The 22,241-nt window shown below is 39.5% G+C and overlaps 1 protein-coding gene across 1 annotated transcript in view; it reads right to left on the reverse strand.

Moving 5' to 3' along the window:
• Positions 1-22,241, reverse strand: part of COL24A1 (collagen type XXIV alpha 1 chain) — a 149,560-nt gene that overhangs the window by 116,652 nt on the left and 10,667 nt on the right. The window contains exons 3-7 of the mRNA XM_063344940.1: positions 17,780-19,083; positions 10,570-10,623; positions 7,764-7,817; positions 3,605-3,658; positions 1,371-1,424 (exon numbers count right to left, since the gene is read on the reverse strand). Of these exons, the coding sequence (XP_063201010.1) occupies positions 1,371-1,424; positions 3,605-3,658; positions 7,764-7,817; positions 10,570-10,623; positions 17,780-19,083 (1,520 nt within the window). The remainder of the gene's footprint in view (positions 1-1,370; positions 1,425-3,604; positions 3,659-7,763; positions 7,818-10,569; positions 10,624-17,779; positions 19,084-22,241) is intronic.

A 22,241-nucleotide genomic window follows, 5' to 3' on the forward strand; every position in this document is an offset into this window, starting at 1 on the left:
GATCAGTGGTGACAAATGCTATCAGTGTCCAGGCTTGTAGGTTAACTCTCAACAGAGGGGATACAAAGGCTTGTCACAACTCTACATTTTCTCAGTTCATGGAACTGTGGGCCACATGTTTGGCAAAATATATTTCCACACTCCCCCTGGTGCTAATTCAGCAATAGCTTCCTGTTCTAGTCACATTTTTACTATGTTTTGGTCAATTCTAGAAATGAACGACTAGACTTTTTGAAAGAAATATAAAATGATTGTTATACACTTTATGATCAAGACAATGTTGAACAAAACCATCTTAAAACATAACACTGCCATTTTTCTTCAGTTTCAACAGTAGGCAAGCATTTAATTAATATTCTTTCTCTATATGTCAAAAATTAAGGCCAAAAATACCAGGGCTTACTTTTCTAACAAGTCATTCCATCCTTTTGATGGTCACTTTATAGCTGCCTTTAGTGTTGCATACTACTTCAAAATTCTGCTGTGATATCTGTTCTCTACATTTTTCTATTACACTTGCAACACCAAACTACCTTCTGCAAAGACAGTGTTTAATAGTACTTTCCCCCCAGGTTTCTTGATGATTGTTGCCACCCCACCAGTTTGCGGCCATCTGACTTATCAGAGCAACCTACCAGATTCACGTGAGCTGACCTCTACTTTCATATAAACTATATTCACTCCCGCAGTCTTCTGTGCTCATTTTCTTAAGGTTGTCTCATTTCCTCTGTTGTCATCCTTCATGTTCCCTTCCCAAAACTATCTGTCTGCCTTATGCTTTCCCGTATACATAGGACTGCCCTAATTTGGATATATTTCTTAAATGCAGTGTGTTTCACCTGACATTTCTCATATTAAAAAATATTGTGTTATGTAGCATCCAAAATTGGAACTTATTCCGCCTGAGTTCTATTTTAGCAATTTTGGCACATGTTTGGAAAAAATCAAATAATTCAGTGCAGAAACACTAAGCATACGATCCCAGGGAGCATTTTCTATACTATAAAATACGCAATACAGAAAAAGCAATGAAAAAACTATTACTGAAAATGGAATACAATTGATTTAAAAATGGCTGTATCGCGCAGGCAAGCCTATCTTCCCTAGAACCTATTCTGTTTGAGCAGGGGTACACCATGCCTTTTGAAGAACACCAACCTAAGCAGCTGTGATTTACATTCTGTTGCAATGATCGCATTTAATTTAGTTGCAAGGGAAGGTTTTGCACTGTTGGCCTTGGAGCCTGACATAGTAGACAGTCACAGTACCAACAGCAACCTTCTCCATGGCCTCTTTACCACCAGACATCCACCTAATGGCCACTGATTTGAGACAGGGAGGGTTACATGAAAATGGAAACAGAATCTTACCTTCTGGCCTTTGATCCCAGGTGGGCCTGGAAAGCCTATGGGGCCTGGATCACCCTGTACAACAAAAACATCCAGAATCATCATGTTTCACTGGAACATGACACAGGCCTGTACACATGTAGGACTTCCTATCTTCTCTGCATTCTTAGATAATTGGTATGAAGAGGTAGCTAACATTGATTGAACAGGCATAGATTTTTATTTTTTTTTTAAGAGGAAGAAAACTGAAAAGGCAACAGTTCCTCAGTTGCAGCCGCCTGGTGCAATGTGCATGCTCCTGCATCATACGACATGGCCAAATCATGGGCAGAACAGACTTAGTTCACAACCTCACAACACTTAATTTTAGCTAACATAAATGGGAATAAAGAAGCTATACGATTCTTGAGGTAATGCTTCCCTCAGAAGTGAGTGGTTTCACCTCAAATTAATATATATATTTAACTATCACTCTTTATCGTTTGTGTTACTGTTGCTGTGCCAGCAAACCTCAACCAGGAATCAGGACACCATTATGGTATGTGCTGCATAAAACATGGCTTAAATGTAATCTGTGTAAAAGACAACATGAACGATGCACATAGACAAAGGTGTTATGGTGGCACGTGGCTATTCTCATTCAAGTTCTTTAAACTTTGCAACTACATGATGGTATATGTGAATGAGAATTAGAGCATCTCAAATGCTAGGGAGATGGAAAAAGATACTTTTTTTTTAATGGTTATTGCAGATGGGGAAGAAGGGAAGGTTGTTCCAGTTCTTTTTTCCTTGCTCAGGACTGATGGTGAAGGGACTTGCTCTTTCACGATTAGAGCCAAAATTCAAATTCAATGAGTTAAGGGACAGATCCTGGAAGAGAGTTAGCATCGAAGTAAATTCAAGTCCATCACTGTTCTTACACTAGAACACTGTAAGAACTTCACCCAAATTTGACTTGGGTGAAGAACTAAGACACCAAAATAGTGGTAACTATAAAAATGCCTATCAATCCCCTATTTTTGGACTATAGATGCATTCTACATGTATTTAGGTGTAGGTCATACATATATACAGGTGGGTTTTAGACTGTTCTGTGGCAGCTTGGGCTCATGCCAAAGAATATACATTGAGTTTCATGTAGACACTTATAGCTCACAGCATTATGATTAGGTTGCCAAAAGCAAAAGCTGGTTAAATTAAAATAATGTTGCTATTTCTACAAAATCTGCACTTAAATTTCTTATCATTGCATCAAAAGACACACTTCTGAATTTTGCTCAGCAGTCCATTAACATTGAAAATACATATTTGTGAATTTTAGGGTTTGACAGAACATATGCATTAAAAAAATATGTTATTTTACGTACACATCAGCAGGTAGTAAACAAAAATTATTTTCTAATGCTTGCTTCATTACGGACAGTGGTCCTGGACTCCTACAGTGTTTTCTACTTAGCACAAATGTTCCACAATTGAACTACTAGGAAATACTCTTAATAAAACACCATAAATACAAGATATTCTAAAAGATATAGTGCAGGCTAACACATTAGAATGCAAACATGCAATTACATCTTTTTAATATTATCACATTGATTTTAAAGTTTCATACACAGTCAGTAGATTTACAATCTAAAAATGAAATAATTACAAACTTCGAAACCCATAATTTCTATGAAAAATCATTTTAAATATTTATACTCAAATATTTTGGGCAGAGAGAGCAACCACTAGTTTAGCTGAAGCAGCTTAGGAGGAACCCACAGGAAAAGCCTCCGAAGTGAAAGGACAAATCTTAGCATCAAAAGTCTGTTAAAAAAAAGTGGTTAAATACAACATGACATGTAATAATGTGTGCACTTGTCATCACCATATTTTGTCTGTCTCGCACAACTTTCTGGACTAATGCAAGGTACTAAAAAAACCTGGAATCTGTACTTTGTTAATCAGTGTGAACAGAATTCAATTTTATTGTTCAAAAAATACTTCCCATTTAATTTTGTTAATTTTATTTTTATAAATGAAACAAAACATATAATTTAAGTTTCAGCTTTGAATATAATTTTTTATTTGTCTTTGGTTCATTACATCACCTGTGCCTGCACTGGTCAGACTCATATAATTGTCAAAACATACCAGCATCACAATAAATACAAAACATTGTGCTGTTATAACTTGTCGGAATATTAAAAAACAACACTTTAACAGAAGAATGAGACAGACAAAACATTCCTCTATAATTAAGAAAATATTACCTTTTCTCCACGTTTTGCCTGTCCTGGAGAGAATCCTGGGTCTCCTTTAGGGCCCTGTCACAGAGAAATTAAGGCCATTAATATCATTAGGGAAGAGAGTTTTCAATAATATATATGGAAACAAATATTTTCAACTGTTATAGCAAGTGAAGGGGGAACGTTCATATAAAACTCACTTGTCTTTACAGATTTTTTTTCCCCATAATTTTTTCAGTTAAGAACTACAAAAAAACCGTAATAGCATGAGTTCACATCGAAATGAGATTCGTATTTTCCAAATTTCATAATGTCACAAAAACTTTTGATAAGCAGATTTTTTTGGTAAATCCGAGCAGGGTTACAGCAGACTCCCCAGCTGAAATGCTCTCCTCATGTCTCCACCACTCCAGGACACCATCTATTCCCCGAACACTGAGCAAGAGTATTGGGCTGTATTACTGCCTTGACTATAATCTTGTCCAGACTTCCTCACGCTCAATACCACCCCCACGCAGCATGGACAGGGCTGTAAACATGCAGCAAAGGCCTCTCTTCAATCACAAATTACTTCCTAGCAGATGAGACTGCTCGTCATTCTTGGCCAGGAATTACTGTCCACATCCAAGACTAGGCCGCGGAGAGGGGAAGGACCCTGCCACTCCGATCTCTCCTGTTTCAAACTCCCCGCTGACAGAGGCCGCCGCCACCACATGAAACGCTGCAGAGGCCTAGGGCCTGCCATGGGCCTGGAGCCAGGGCTGGTCGGGCCCTGCAGCACCGGGCAGCCGGCCCTGCAGCGCCCATCGGCCACGGGCAGCCGGCAGCCAACCCACACCCCTCAGAGTCAAATTCACTGTCCTTGAAACAGGAGTCACCAGCAAATGGCACCTCTGGAGACAGCCCCGGGTGAACTGCTTCACCCTGACCGAGTAGTCCCCTGGGGAGTTCCCAGAGCCAGAGCCTGAAACCACATTCGTGCACTAATAACTGAAAACACAGTGACTGAGGAGGAAATGGGGAACCCCTTGGCCTAATTCATACTAAAAGCTGCATGCAAAAGGCACTGGAAGATTTCATTGACCTGTTCATATAAATCATAGAATGGTTAGAGTTGGAAGGGACCTTGAAGATCATCCCATACCAACCCCCTGCCCTGGGCAGGGACACCTCCCAGTAGACCAGGCTGCTCAAAGCCCCATCCAGCCTGGCCTGGAACACTTCCAGGGATGGGGCATCCACAGCTTCTCTGGGCAACCTGTTCCAGTGCCTCACCACCCTCACAGTAAAGAATTTCTTCCTAGTATCTAATCTAAATCTACCTTCTTCTAGTTTGAAGCCATTACCCCTCATCCCAGCACTACATGCCCCTATAAAAAGTCCCTCTGCAGCTTTCCTGTAGGCCCCCTTTGAAGTACTGGAAGGCTCCTATAAGGTCTCCTACAGTGCTCTTGATTTCTAAGCCGCAGAATAACACTGGGTGTTACACACAAGCATCAAGATCTACTCTTCTCACTCAAAAATACATTTTATGTAGCCAAGGAAATAAATGTTACTATTGAAGTATCCTACAGCAATGCTAGATTAAAAATAATATGTGCCCTTCACTGAAAGGTAGCTCACAGTCATCTAGCAAGTCCCCATCCTCTTTTTCCCTCCCCATCATGAAGGCAGGATCAAGATCACAAGTCACTCCCAGGACCAGATGGCTGGAGATTCCAGGCCGTCCAAAGCAAAGTCAGGTTGGACAGGGCATTGATCAACCTGATCTAAATGAAAGGTGTCATTGCCCGTGGCAGCGGTATTGGACTAGATTATCTTTAAAGGTCCTTTCCAACCCAAACCGTTCTAGGATTCTAAAATTGGGAAAAACGCCTGTGCAGACATTGCCAGCACAACGCTACTGTCAGGGGAAACACTGGATGCTCAGAAGGACATACACGACAAGCAGTTCAAGGCTTCCTGACGGCCAGCCATTTTAGATCTGTAACATACAGGGCTTTCATGTGAAATGCTGCGGGGCCAGATCCTCCTCTTGTGAACGGTGCTGCAGATTGGGGTTATTGTTCCCTCTGCAGTTCAGATTTGTACACGAGGCCACTTGAGAAGTTAAGCTTGTTGAATACTAAATAAAGGCTGGAAATACGGCAAAATGAATCTGTTATGTTAAATTGATGTGTCAGGTCACAGAGAACAGTTCTTCAGCATGGCAGGAGTTGTCCGAATACTTTACAGCTGATTTACTTTTTGGAAGGTAAATAGTTATATTCCTTGAAGAACTCCAGTCTGTCTCCTGCTTCCGTTTTCCAGTGCAGGCATATTAAACTAAGAGTTGTAATAAAATTGTCATCATCTCTCGGCTAGTTAAAACAAAGGCCTTCTGATAACTTGATAACTTACCCATCACCTTTCCCTTCCCTTTAAGCACAATTAATTCCTCATTATTTTTAATATAAACGCATGGCCTTCAGTTGTGGATTAACAACACTTCACCACAGGTTAAGATTTGAGGATAAAATAAAGCACTTCATTATTTAATCTATGTAACTTTATAGTGTAGTTAGAACAGTGCCAGAATCCACAAACTAGATTTTCTTAACTAATCTATTTTTTCAGAGGGCCAGGAATGCAGCCAAACTTCATGAATACTTTTAAATTACTTTAAAAACACCCACTAACTGTTTATCAGGAATTAAATGCCAGGGACATCAGTTATCGATTGGAACTGCTGGCACCCGCTCAGGACTGGATACTATACTGTAAGGGTATTAGCTAATGTTGTTCCATGCTTCAAAAGCAAGTGCATAAAGGATGCTTCAGCACAGGAGGGAAAAACTCATGCATCTCAAAGGCAGAATAAAATTCTGCATTAATTTACTGCCAGAAAAATGTTGCAACTCGTCTATGATATTTTAAGATCAAACAAAAGCGTGTTTCATTTCAGCTTACAGTCAGTGCGGGTCAACTGGATCCTCAAAGTCAAACCTTGGTGAGCACCTGGCTAATTTTTATTTAAAGACAAGTGTTTCAGAAGATACTTGTATTGAAAAGACAATTTATAGTCTAACAGAAATGAAAGAGATCACTAAGCACCTAGTAATATATAGGTACACGCACACACATACAATTCCTGCTAGTCTTAAAATCATGGAGACAGCTACAGAACTGATCAGAATTATGATCCAGTGGAGGGGGAAAATACATTATAAAACAAATCCTAGGAGAAATTGTTTACAATTATTTTCCTAGAGATGTATTCTATTATACAGCCAGCATAAGTACAGTAAAAATTAATTATGAGTCTCTAAGTTTAACTGTTCCTATAGAAATAGATAATAATAAAAGCACACACAAAAAATAGAGTCCTTTGGTTTTACAGTGTTTGACACTGAAAGCTTTATTAAATTTCTTTTTATGTCCTCAAGCACTTTTTAACACCTGTCAAGACAGGTCAGATTCCTGCCATTAGGAATTGTACTAAAACAAATCATGGTTGCTGCTGTTTTTTTCCTAACATATCTATCAAATTGCTTAAACTAAATATGAGTTGAAGGCATTCCACGACTGCACAAATCTGTCAAATCTATTTAAAGGGTCTATGTTACACAAGTTTGAAGGGTTTTATTTGAGCTTCCAGTCTAGTATTTTGTCTTTGGTTTTAAATATCACATCCATAAATCTTCAGAAAATTATTCTAGCATATTAATTAAGTGATAACATCTGAAATATTAGAGTATTTGAATATCAAAGGTTGGGCACTGACCAAAAAAAGAGGAATTTATAGAGAATGACAGACTATTTTTCTTCCTTTTTTTTTTTAAGCAAGGCAAAAGGTCACAGCAATTAAATGTTTATTCTCACTTAAATTCCAGTTTATCAAACAGGCAGAGCTGATTTACAGAAACTCTTTTGGGAAGTACACACTATTTGCATAGATAACAGTTTCCAAGTCATCATTCTGCACACACAGGGTTTTTTTTTCCCCCCCCCGAATAAACTACTATTTTTTTTTATGTGAAGTTAAATTTGATTGATTACATTTAATTAAAATATGTTTATAGTAACAGTCTCCATCCGTAAACCAAAGAAGGCCAATTGCTTCTATTATAGGAAACAGTTCTGTGTCTTCCAAAAAGTCATTAAGTTCATGTATTTACATGGCAACATGGAAAAATTAACTCACCTTTGGACCTGGCAGTCCTGGCAAACCTGGATTACCATGTGGTCCTGGAATACCCTATAAAAAAAAAAAACAAAAAAGGAGTGGGACAAGTGTGAACAGTTTGCAGAGAGTCATTTTACTGCATCATTGCTGCTTTTAGAAGCACTGGTTGAGATTTTCAAAGGATTCTCAAGAAATAAAACATGTACATCTTCCTAAAAAAAGTCAAAGTCAAGTATTTCCCTTTCTTGTAAAAAAAATAATCCTAATTTCTATTGTCTTCCAGGTATTTGGTGCACAGTCACTGCAACGCTGCTCTCCAGCTACAGAACTTGAAGGTAAGAGATAAAATCAGAAAAAAAAAAAAGAAATAAAAATCACATTCTGAGGTACCCAGCTATATAATGCAATGAGAAAGAAGTGGATCAGTTCTCACTGACTTAAAAGATGACTCAAAGCAATGTATTCCACCTTCTCCAAACAAAACACAGACAAAAACTCTTCACCAACCTGATCCTCCCACAGCCAGTGTAGAAAATGGGCTCGTTAATAAAGAAGTTGGACTTAAACCATTCCAGGAACAGAACAGGCTATCAGGTCTACCTACGCCTTCCAGGATAAGTGTCTGTTCCTGCAATACACTCCGCAATCCTCACTCCTTGACAAACTAAACATTAGGGAAAACATTTGCTGCAGTGGCTATCAGCAGCTATTCATCTTCCACACACTGAAGGACCTATCCCAGGTAATTAGCAACAAAGCTTTTGTTGAATTCACTAAGGCCAAAATTTCATGCAAACAATTAATCCAGATACCAAAAATAATAAGAATCCTTTTCAGCTTTCTCATATATTCAGTGATCTAACAACAGATAAAGTCAGCGTCTGTCTTTCCCCTACATGAGGCTGAATTTACCAGTTATACCTTGCAGTAACATGGGAAGCTGTATCTGTTAAGTGCTCCCTCTCACTAATGACAATGTTGACATAACTCCACAGAAATGCTAATCCCATGTGCTGTTTGAGAGATTAATTTGCACACTGGCAATTTTGGAGGCGCTCTCAGGGATTTAGGAAAAAGGAAACAAATAGAAAGTGCCAACATAGCTGCAGTAGCTTCAAGCTTTTGCTGCTTGCAATGTTATTATTTTGGGGCGTAGTACTGGAACACAGAGGTGCAGGAGTGTCCTCCTGAAATGAGAGGCATCAGGGGAATTTCATCTCATCACTGAATAATTCTGAAATGGCTGAAATTTCATTCTTGAGAAACTCAGAACAAGCCAAGACTCTCAGAAAACTTTAACTGTCAGATGTGGATTTCTCTACCATAGAATTACAGAGATCAAGATCAGATTTTAATGGAAATCTCTAGCCATTAATCAGGCATTGATACCATGCCCAAAGTGTCCAACCCCAAACAAACAACAAGTGAGCAAGAGAGATCTCACCAACCGGCATGACTTTAAACATACAGGCAGACTCCTCTAAACCAAAGATGACTTCCCAATTGTGCGGATCTACTTGGGTATGTGGGATCCTGCCTCTGATGCCAGACATATCCTTGACAGAGGCACTATGCAACACCAACACAAAAAGCTGAGTTGTAGAGTTGTCAGCTCTTATGTAGAAGGATAATTTGATAAAAGGATCCAAGAAGCCAGGAAGATACAGATTTGAAGGAATGCTTTTCATTTTATACTTTTAAATATGTCTCATCTACTCCCTTGCCTCTTACTTCTCTAAAGCATCAGTTTGTTTTTTGGCCCCTTTGACCAGTGCACTTTCCTACCCAGTCAGACCAAGTTTTGAAAGCCAGCAAAGCACAGGATGTTCAACACACTATTGAGCAGCAGTTTGTTTAAACGTTCCTCAAAGGCTGAGTCAAAACTCCTCCCACAGATCTGCTGAGCCTTCATAGAAACTTATCTCACACTTGCGATTTGCCTAGATGAGTGTGCTCCAGCCATAAACACTTACATTCCCAAATACCATGTCCGGAAATTATCTACACAACAAATCCTCACCTGTTCCCTCCAGCTACCATTCCCCTAAAAGCCCCCAAATCAACCATGACCTCAGGGACTCCTCAGGCATATTTTTTTGTATACAATTATGCAAACACAGATTTACCCTCTTTTGCCCCGTTAACTAGTCCTTGCAGTGGCACAGGCTTCTCCCACGTGCTCTCGGCAGCTGTGGCGCGGGTGTCTGCTCACTGCGGCAAAGCCTGTGCTCTGTCCCCACTCATGTTGGGGTGTGCCCAGTCATACCAAAAAATTAGTAAAAATCAATGTTTGCTACTGTAGCTCATTTCTTGGGCAAATTACCCCAATATCTATCACCCCTTTTATCAAGCCGCTGTAACACAAGAGACTAAAACAGATTTTTGGGAGTGATTCCCCCCCTCCCCGGCTATGTTTTGCACTGGTTAATTTTGTAACCACTGCCTGCTCCTCTGTGGTCACGGCATGCATTGCTCACTCCCCCTCATTCCAAACACAAATGAACATGACCTTACACTGCAGCAGATGGGAGCAGCATGGAAAAAATAAAAGTTAACACTGCAAGCAGCAAAAGCTAGGTACAAATGTAACCGCGCTCTGCGTACGCACCCATACACAGAATTAACTATGCTGGAGGCTCACAGCAGAAAAAAAACCCCTGTTTGCTTTGCCTTACTTTAACCTATCTGCCAAATGTTAAGAATCATACACTTTCATAATCACCAAGCGTATGAATAAAGTTGAGAAAAAGAAAATGATGCAAACTCCAGTTTCATTATTGGTGACCTGGTTAATGCTGCAGAAGAACACAGCCGTTTTACTCACCCGCGGACCTCTCTTTCCTGATGGACCAGGTAAACCTGGAGGACCTGGAGGACCCTGGTGATAGAAAATCAAAACAATTGAGGCTAAAACCCAATACAAGGAAAGCATCACAAGTCTGAATGACACCAGTTCTTCTAACCGATGACTTTCTGCTCATGCAGACCTCAACTTGAAAACCAATTCCCAAACTATAAGCACGTGTGGTTTTAATCTGACTCCGAAACAGATTTCTGTTTAGAAAGTATCGTATGTCAGAGGAACTGTAGCTAACAATCTAGATAGTTAACTTTTACTTAAGTGTATTTGTATTAAAGGAAGAAAAGATCAGTTCACGCATTAGAAACAAGCAACTGCAGTGTATTTCAAAACAAAGAGCAGAGAATTATTAAGCCTTGTTAATAAGCATGCTGGCATGCCAAACACATTTTAGAAAAGTCAGAAGTAACTGGAAAAAAAATGGGATACCACCTCACAGAAAAGACAGACATGAAATAGAAGAAAATAAACACAGGCAAATGAAGCAAAATAAAAGCTTCTGATAAGAATAACTGGTAGCATGTTTGCCCTTGTATATAATGAATATCATTCTCGTTAAAGAAAATGCAGATTTTTAAAAAATGCTAGTGTATAACCAGATGTATCTTTTGCAAATAAATTATTAGTCACTCTAAGAATATTACACAGTGTACCACCCTCTGTATATCTAGTTGTTTTGATCACAGAAACCTTTCCTTGTCTGTATCTACTTCACAGTACTCAAATAGAAATGAGAGCTCTATACTAAAATCTACCCTAATTAAAAGAAAAGAAAGGAAAAAAAAGAGGGAGAGAAGGAGGGAAAAAAGACAGACACCCTTTGGGGTTTTATTAGCAACCAACAAATTATTTTATTATGACAAGAGTTGCATTTTTAAACACCTAAAGCTTTGTGGAAGCTGTATTTCTTCTTCCTTGCAAAGATAACATCACTGGCAGAGAAGACACTGCTGATTATAGACTTTAGGCATTGTCAAGCCAATTACATTCATTTGTCCAAAATGCAGACCACTTTGGACAAATGTGGGAAAAACACTGTTGTTCTGAGGAAGAAAAAAAATAATAAAATTTTCCTCTCCAATTAATCATAATAATCTTAGGAGTCTAATTGTAGTGCAACTGCCCATTTATAGTTGGGAATATTTGTATATCCATACATACCACATTAAGTTATGCTGAAACCCATACTCTGCTCTTCCCTTTCTGTGTAATTTGGAAGACACAAATCTGTGTAACAGTCCTGGTCTTTAGGTCAAACCGTAACGTGTGATACTTTTAGCATAGGAAGCACGCTATTCACCCTGACTGCATAAATGCTCACTAGCATCCTCATATTTTTCTAATGTAAAAAAAACCCTGTGTTTAATAACAACAACAACAAAATGTAGCAGACAGACTCATGGAAAGCTCTTGGCCTGGTGTTCTTGTCCAGGTCAAAAACGTACCTGAAATGGCACAGAGAGCTCCCACCCTGCCACTGCTGAAGCAGTATGCTCTCTAGTATCTCCTTTCAAATTGTAAGTTAGGAGATGCACTTTTCTTAGAAAATGATTCTGGGACTACAAAGGGAAACATATTATATTTTTTAAGTAAAATAGTTGCAACTAGTGTGCGTTCTTTTTCAATTTGGGGTACAAAGTTCTTCCATATCCCTGTTTCAGATGCTTTCTACATTTCCTTAAAAGTACTTAGTAGAGCACACGTAAGTCTTCCTGCAAACACTTTTCTGACTAGTAAGAAGTTATTCCACCCTACGTACTCCTTCAACCTGTGAAAGCAACTACAGCTTCAAATCAGCATGACTGTTTTTATACGAGCTAGGAAGCTATTTATGCCTCTTAGGCATCCATGCAAGCCTCAGAAGTCAACATCTGTGAGCGAGCCAACCTCTCTTAGACCAAGGAATTAGTCATTTGTTTGAATAGCTTTTCCTCCAACTACTGGAAAGAGTAATTAAACAAACCTGAAGCAATTAAAAGTGTTAATGTGGGTTTTTTCCATTTGACATTTTAACCACCAACAAAAAAATAGTTACTTTGTGTAAATATTACCGATGCAAATTTAAAATTCATTTATTTAGTAAGATCAGTTTGCTCAAAACAGATCATATGTACCTTAAGAAAGGTAATACAACTTACTGTCCTTAATAATTGTAAAAAATTTCATTTAGCTATTGCAGAAAGATGCTCAAGTTCCAAATACTCATGGTTTTATCATGAAATAGTACAAGCAGATGCTACTCTTCCAGAAATTTTCACTGCATTTCAAATGGTCATTGGGATGAATGTAGTGGTGAACTTTCATAGACGTTTTTTAGGATACTGAAGCCCTTCTAAAGATGCATGCATTTTAAACTTGCCCTACACCAGAAGTAATAGGAAACATTTCATTTACATATAACAAGCCCGTAAGATTTCAGATGCACAGCAGTAAATTCTGCTTTAAGTAGTTAAAACTTCTACACAGGCATATGCTGATCCTGTTGCCATTCAATATCTAAATCATATTCACTGAAATTTCTCTTCAAAAGCCATTTGACTACATCCCAACCACTCAACCTCAGCTCACCTCAAGCACTTTTGTAAAAGGCCAAATTAAAGAAACATATGAGTTTAGTGCTTGATCCATCAAATACCTAAGGCAGGTAGTCCTTGGGCAAAACAAAAACCCCATGAGTGTTTCTGCACATCATCACCAAAATACCTGAAATACAGCGGGGAAGTACACAGAAACATCAGGCTCCAAACTTCTTCTAAAAAACTCTCCATGAAAGGAAATTCCACTTTTAACATTGCTAATATCACTTGTGCTATTGTGCGGGTATCGCTCTGATTAGCTGTGTTTTCCTTAAGTCACACCTAAAATTTCCTGCTCTGTCTTGCCATACTTTCTGTAAACAGGCAAAAAGTATCTTTATGAACTCACCCTTTGCAAACTATAACATTTGTCCATTACTTTCATTACTAAACACACTTCTGTTTTAACCTTTTCTCAGAATCATATTTTTTATAACTGTGCCACATTTACAGCAACCTTCTGCAATCCTTCTAGTCTGTCTACACCCTTTTTAAAGCTCATCACCCAAAACTGAGGACACTTCTCTGAACTGCAGCCTCAGCATACCCAAACCAGGAGAGAAATGGCCTGTCTCTGATACTCACCACTCCTGGTAACGTACCAAGCACCACAGCGGTAAGATGCATTTATTCTCTAGTGCACTGTACCACCACTTTGTCACCCCTCATCTGACTGCTTAACCAATCACTCCCCCATCCTCTATTTGTACTTTTAATTTCTGTACTATTGCACTAAATTTCACCCCATCAGTTTTAGACCATCTGGAATTCTGAGTCTGCCACTCAGAATTCTTCTACCTACTCCCCTACTCCTAGCATGCTTTGTCTACCTTTTTAAAGCATATTACTTCATACAGACATTAATTTAATTATTGAGCAACAAAGATCCTACCAAACATGAATATCCACCTATCTTTTCTTCTTGCTTATTTGCATTTCACTGGAAACGATAAAAAAAATAATGCATGCTTCTCTTTCCAAATGCCCTGGAGCAGGCAGTCACTCGTGTATGATTAACCTCCTTTCTTTACAGCTGTGGAAGTCTTTCCCTTTCTCTGTCAAGAATTCCTACAACAGCCAAAGCGATGTCATCAACATCAGAGGAATATATATATACGGCTTTGGGTTATGGATTAAAGCCTTTTAATAATGTTGTGTAGAAGATAGGGAAACTGCATCAGTTTCAGGAGAATTAAATTAAATGTTTACATATTTAAGACTAACATTATCTTTTTGCTACTAAAAATAAAACAGCTATAATAAGTTTTTATCTGAATCAGCAGCTACAGAAATAAGACTTTTCAGCCTGGGCAGAGAAACGTGAGGGTTAGCTGCAGAGAGAAAATGCATGGAAGTCACTAACTGCTCAATATATCCCCTGGGGCCGGGGAGAGCCTCAGCAAGCAATTTTGTTCGGCTGGGAAATAAGCTAAGAGTGAAATAAGCTAAAGTGTGAAAGGGTAAGTAAAATAAGTGAAATAAGCTAAGATTGAAAGGGTAACTGATGCTACCCTTACTTGCTGTTTATTTAGCACCACATTTAGGATCTCTGAACCGCCTTCTCTCAAGATTCTCGCTCTCACACCTCTGGGTTGGAAGAGCATCTTACCCAGGACTCAGTTCTGCCTAATGCAGGGCTTGCATTTCCACTTCCTCCTGGCAATATCTCCAGACTGCTTCTCCTCACCAACTAAGGAACACCACCTTCTGGTCTTCTACTTCTCCTCCTGGCTGAGGGTTTTCATAATCCAGAAAGCTTTTCCAATAGAGAAAAATAATTCCTAGCTGATTTCTCAGGCCAAATCCTGTGCAGATGGGCCTGTAGATGCAGTTACCTACCAGCAACTAACCTAAACACCTCTTCAGCTCACAGCAACCCTCCTTCTACTAGCGTAGTTCTACGTATCATGTTACTGCAAACTGCTTTAGGACTGTGTAATGAAGAATAGAAGTTAAGCAGTTAAAAATACACACCAGATTTTTATTTTTTATTTTTAATCTTTACACAGTGCCAACATCCTCTGCAACACAAAAAAAGAGTGGCTCGTCAGATGAACGAACAGCTTTCCCTCTAAACTAGTGGTTCAGGAGACCACACTGTTCCACTTTAAATGCACTTCGTATTTTTGTAGGGGATTTTGGTCATTGCAACTACTAGAATTTTAATCAGGGTCTTAATAGTTTTGAAGAAATAGGTGCCCTTTTCCATATGCTATCCATAAATGAAAGCGTGAATTCTGGAGCCCTGCTTTGCAGTGGTGGGTGAATTCCACAGCTGTGGGATCATGGAATACAAGGGGCCTAATTGTAAAAGGCAAGATTCAGTTCTGGTAGATGATTAAAAACAAAAATGAAGCTAAGGAGTGTAAGAACTACAAAAGCTAGTTCTTGCCTGTCAACCCCAATACAACGAACATTATTTCTGTTTTGAAATCTTGAAAGAAGATTCAAACCAACCACAACATAATGAAAGAAGAAAAAAAAAGGGGGGGTTCATGCCTCATCAGAATTTTTTGCTGCAAGACAAGCATGCAAGTTCCTCAGTGTTGCTTTTTTAGGCTTCCCATCGATAAGACTCTGTGGGTACTTATGTATTAAAGTGTTAGAGTCACACATAAAAACTGGATTATCTCTGGTCTTCTCTACATCAGTGTGCTAGACTGAGAAAGCAAACCAAGATCACCTCTTCAAGTTCGAGGCCGACAACAGTGGCAGGTGCTGTGCCACGCAACCTCCACGGAGCACAATTCCTTCCAAAAGCTTGTGCAGACAAGGCCATGCAGAGGCCTCATCTCCCTTTGGCATCCACCTCTCTGGCAGCACAATGCTTTAGCTTTGCCTCTGTTCCAGTGGGTGCTGCTGGCCCCATCAGCCAAACTAGTGCCCACAAAGGTCTAGATTAACATCCCACCTCTGCCCCAGATCTCTAAAACCCTGGGCATGTCATTTAAATCCTGACCCAGCAAAACACTTCAGTACAAATGCACCATATTCATTGCTACAGACTATACCAAACCCAAGGTCTGTGCTAACTGCCTTCCTAGATGAGACAAACTTCTGCATCCCTAGCCTGTAAGAGGCACACAGAAAATGGTACTACAGACATCTTTGAAGTCTCCAAACCAGCTGTCATCTTTCATGCTGTTATGTATAGTGTCTGTCTAGAAAAAAAAAACAGAGAATTTGCTTGGAGTTTCTTAGTAACGCAAACAACCAACAGCATTATCAGCAGCCATTTCTGTGCCATGTAAAAAAGAATGGATTTAACTGTCTTGGCTGTAACTGACTGAAATCACAATGTACAAGATACATGCTAAAATTAAAAGCTTCCATTAGGAGTTACTAAACGTCCTAAGCACCAAAAATGGACATTAACCTCATGTTGATGACAGCTACATACTTAGTGATATGACCCCATAAATACTATCTTAAGGGACAAAAAGAGAAAAAAAAAAAGACTGACTTCATATTTAAAAAAGATTAAGCAAAAGCACCCCTGGACTAACATAAGTTCCTTAACACATTTTTCAATTGTGTAACAATCCTTTTGCATCTGAATCCTGTTTAGAGTAAAAAATCAAACTTTTAAATAGGTTTTCAGTTGTCAACTACCTTAAGAAAAAAATATTTCAGTGCTGAAAGAATACATGCAATAGATTTATGGACATATTCAAATAAATATTAGCAGCTACTTAACACACATCAAATTGCTTTCCAGTAATAACCACGCAAATGCACAGCACACATCCCCTCAAAAAAAAAAAAAAAAAAGGCAAGTGGAATTATCTACTTTATGCTATGGTTTAAAAATTTTAACCAAAAGCTCAAACAAGCACTATCATATTTCCCAGGCTAAGCAGGAACTGCTGTTCTTTCTTGTCTATAGCTTCATATATATTGCTCCCATTTTTATGTATTAAAAAGTTTATGAGCCTTGTGCATAAGAGAAAGGACAAACGGATTTTTATTTTTTTTCTATTAAAAGCACTACTGTGGATTTGCAACAGTTTCAGGGATCACTTAACCTGTGAACTGAAAAAATGCCACAAAATCTTGTAAGACTGTTCTGAAAATCATTTTACGTGCAGGTTTGCATGACCCCATAACCTTGGGTTAGGGTAACAAATGGTTTTACCAGTCTAGATTCTGCAATTGGTCTCATTCTACAATTATGAATTTTGATAGTATTGCTCAAGGGGGAAAACCCTGTCAGTCTTCCAAACAGCCTGGTTATTCTTTTCATGGATCAGTGTCTACATTTGTGTACTGTATGAATTTATCCTGTAATTTTATTAAGTGTAGCAGTTACACACATCTGGCTGCATTTCAAATTTTACAGAAGTCTGGGTTGCCTACCACTTCACCAGAATGTGAGTGTCTTGAATGTCTCTGTATTCTGCCAGTAAATAAAAGTATACAACACTTACACCAAAGTTACATGCGGGAAAGAGACATACTTAAGGCAGACAAACATTTGTACAGTACAGCCGGGAGAAGCTGCAGTCACAGCTTTGGCATGCTTTGCGAGGTTTCTCTCAAAGCCTCTGTTAAATGTATGTTGCTGCATTATAGGAAAAAGAATAGTAAAGATAACTTACAGGAGGTCCAGTTTCCCCCTTTGGACCTCTGACACTTCCCATTTCAAACATTTTGTCAAGATCTTCATAGTCATAAGCATAATTATCAATACCAATTTCATAACTGTTTTCCGTGTGATAAGTCTCATCAGCATCAAATGCACCTTCCTGCCCTGGACTGAGTTGATTATCCAGAGAGAGGTCAGTGGGCAAACTGTACAGGGTTGTGTTGAAGATTTGCTGCTTTTTGCTTGGTTCATCTAAATGCTGTTCTGCTTCATCCATTCCCTTGCTTTTGGTTTTACTCTGTTTTACAGGGGAGATCAGAGAAGGCTCGTTTTGTCTGCCTATATCTTCTGTGGTATTATCTAAAGTATTTGAATGTGATCCTGGAGGACTTTTAGTGATGTTTCTTTTTTCGCTCATCTCCTGCTGATGAAGAGGCAGATTGACATTCTCCTGGAGTTCTGTTTCAGGCCAAGCTTCCAGCAACAGAGGTTTGGCCCCTGCCAACTCCGATGCAGAGACATTTCTTGACTCAAAGTATTCTGGGAGAAAGTGAATCTGAGCAACATTGCTAACAGGAATGTTTGATGCTTCTTTCCTTCTATAAGCTGATATACCTTCTGACTGGTTTCTCTCATTGATCATCATCTCTGGAAAAATATCCAGCCCATCTGACACACGTGGAGCTCCTAGCTGAGATCGATACGTTTCAGCCTGGCGACATTGCTGTTTCACGTATTTACAATAGTTTGCAGAGGCTTCTGCAGAGGGAATAATATCTAGCTGACATATAACTCCTTCAAAGCTGACAGAGTGAGAGTTCATCCTTCCCAGGGTAAATAAACCATCCAAATCAAATGTCTCCACTTCAGAAAGTACTTCCCTGCTATAGTACTTCTTTCCACACTCAGCAAATATTGAGACAGTCTTGTCTCTAATGTCAATGGCAAATGAATGCCATTGTTCATTATGAACACTATAATCAAAGTATACGGACTGCTTCCCTCCAGTGTGCACCACTACCTTTCTCGGTAGCAGCTGGACACCAAACTGCAGTCTACTTTTGTTCCTAATACTGAAAAGGAAAGCATTATTTACTCTGTAAGAGTACAAGCCAACCAATATGGTGAACTGATGCCCTAGACTTGATGATATGACTTGAACGATGGGGGACTCAATATGGGCATCACCAGTTAGTACAACTCCTGATACGGTTAGATGAACACCCTGAGGTAACAGAGATGATGTTGAGGGCACTGTCGTCTCTGAGGGCTGTTGAACATCTTTCACAAGGCCCAGTTGATGAAGAACATCTATTGCTGGAAAAAGAAATAAAGGCATACTGTTGATTTTGTTTTCAGATCCATATAAGCAAACATACACACAACATCGTAACAAATCTGTACTTCCCAGAGCATATATACTGCACAGAGCAAGGCCACTAAATCCCTAGTGCAAGGCACACCGATATTCATACAAATCAAACAAATAATTAAAGCCAGAACAAGATTCTCATCTTTAAAAAAACCGAACAAAACCACACAGAAGGGCCCACATAATGCCCATTGAAGGTTAATTCATTTACAAAACTGAAAAATACCCATTTGCTGTCTTCAACTTTTTCACAGTAGACAATGAACACACTTTGTTAGTTCCTTATTTATTTGGCTAATCCTGCCTGCTCTTTGAGCAGATAATTCTTTTAACTTCAACTTTTTCTTTTGCAAAAGCCAGCTGCAATAAAAGCACGCTTTTTGTCTTTATCTGAAAAGTTTAAATGAAAGCATTTGAGGGGAGGGTTGCTTTGTTTCTAAGAAGGGACAAGCTATTTGTAACACAGTAACACCTCAGTAGAGCACCAGAAGACAGTCACTAGCTGAAAGCAAAACACAAAGGTAAGCCTTGCCGAGGAGCTACTATGTGCTGCAGAGCTAATTCAAGTGGTGTCTGGGAAGAACTGCTGTGCTTCCACCAGGGAGCTCCCCTGCCGCCAAACAAGGTCCCATGCCATTACAGAGCTGGCTTCAAAGGGAATTGTTTTCCCAGTGGGATCATCCTTGATTGTTTTCTTTTAGTCTCACTTTGGCACAGATACATGCAAAGATCTTCCAAGCGGAGATGCAACAGAGTGTGCTGCTGCCTCCTTTCCCTCCACACAGTTTACTTGTTAGGGCCACAGATGAGGTGAACTCTGCAGAAGCAGAAGTGGTGAGGAGCAAGGAAAGAGGAGAAATATCAGGACCCAAGGGGCAGTGCTCCCATCTTCTGGCTCATCTGTCCTCCCAGTGAATGTAAGGCTGCAGCTACCCAGACAAGATATTGAATTGAGTGCACTCCACAGCAGGGGACAGCAGTAGACATTAAGGAGACAGAGAAAGCAGCTGTCCTCTGATTTATGTCCTATAGATTTGACTTTGGCATATAGAAGTCTGGGTAGGAGATCTTCCTACAGGGTGGAACAGGCAGTGGTGTTTTCACTGTTGGATTCCTCTAATGTCTAATATAACCTGAGCTTTGTGCTTTAGCCTTTTCCTTAGCCCGGACCTTACAGTATCTCCATCTTTTAGCTGGATAAGTCTCTTCACCTAATGGTTAGAAATGCAATTATCTAGCCTCCTGATAAATTGAAATTATATCTGACCTGGGATAAGAAATCAAAGCCACTTCCCTCCTAAAGGGTAAATCAATGGTCAAAGATGATTGAATTCATTTGGTATTGCCTAAATCAGATTTAGGCATGTTGGAGTTGGTGGGCATAAACACCTTCTTCCTTCAGGATGAATATAAAGATACCACTAGAACTCTTATGATGCAGCTGAAACAGAAACACTACAAAGGCTACAATAGGAGCTAAACTCCACATTCTTCCACATTCTGCCACATTCTTCCTGTAGGTTCACAAAATAAGACAGCATTTGTAGCACTGGTTGGTAAAACCATTTGTCTGGGTGTTTGTGAAAGATGCCACAGAAATACTGCACAGACTGAGATAAAACACAATCAGGGAAATAAGAGACAAGAAGGTTGGGGGGCTAACACACATGAGAGGAGAAAAGGCTGAAGGAACTACATTGGCTTGGCGATGGGAACATTTCGGGGAATCTATTTACAATTGCCCATTACCTGAATTGGGGTTATAGGGAAAACAGAAAAAAATAACGGGCTCAAGTTGCAACACAAGAAATTCCAGCTCCATACAAAGAATTTTCACCTCAAAAGTGGTTATGTGCTGGACCAGGAGGCCAGAAACACTGTGTAATCTCCATTCATGGAGATTTTCAGTGCCCAACTGGACAGGACCCAACAACCTGAACTAACTACGACATTGACACTGATCTCAACAGGCGGTAGGACCAGATGAGTTCAAGGTCCCTTTAACCTAAATTTTCCAGTTCTCTGCACGTGGGGAAACTGAACATCGTAGTTTTCATAAACAGCACTGCACAGAAGCATATGATACCATCTTTTTCCCCTCCAACTGGAACAGCTGGCTGGACCTGGGCTTCAGTGAACCGCCTATATTAAAACTGGCTAGTAGTACCTAACAGTGGAACTGATCTAATAAGCCTTACTGGGAAGAGACTGGCACTTCCCATAGCATTTAGCTGAGGGTACTTTTATTAGGCCCGTTGTGCTTATATGAAGTAAAAATAAAGCCATTAAATGGCATAACAAAAATTTGGATTAACCAAGAAAAGTTAAGGATTCTCTGCTATATTAAGAGAAAAGAACAAGTGAAACAAACGGATGTTCACTCTTTTAGTGGAAAAAAGGTCTCCTTTCCCAGTCTTTCTCTGTTTACTGAATGTATTCATAGCAAACTTTAAAAGTAGACAGATGTTGGCTTAGTTTCAGTGGTAAGTTATGAAAAGAGCCTGAGATTTCCTTGAGAGTGGTTTATAAATTGGAACCAAAAGCATCAACCTGAATGCACCGTACATCTTGAAAATTAATTACACACCTTGTAGTGTTTCTAGTCATGTTTGAGATTCACGGACACGCCAAGATTACCCTGGCGGATAGCCAGCGTAGACAGAGGTATGGGGAAAGCATATCTTTGCTGAAAGTCATGTGTACGCCAATTTCTCAAGATGTTTTGCCTCAGAGCAATTAATCTGCTATGGCTGTATTTTTATCTGTCAAACTGATAACAGAGGTCACGTTATAGAAGAGCTTCGAAGCACAATGCATCTGTTAATGAACCACCACGCTTTCCCAGGACCCCGGTCCTGCACGGTCGGCATGTAGTTACAGAAGAGAAAGCTGTACTTGTATTGCCCTTGTGAAAGCTAAGAAGAAACACAGGTCCTGAGCTCTGGACAACGCCGAGGTCTTACACATGCGAATAATACCCCAAGGCTGGAGATGCAGCTCCAGCACTTCTGTGTACTGGCTGGGCAGCACAGCACAGAGGAAAAGAGCTAATAATCTAACCTAAGGTCATGCCTAAATATCGCATCCCAACCTGAAATATGTG

Source organism: Chroicocephalus ridibundus, chromosome 8 (assembly GCF_963924245.1).
Source record: "Chroicocephalus ridibundus chromosome 8, bChrRid1.1, whole genome shotgun sequence".
NCBI classification, from domain to species: domain Eukaryota; kingdom Metazoa; phylum Chordata; class Aves; order Charadriiformes; family Laridae; genus Chroicocephalus; species Chroicocephalus ridibundus.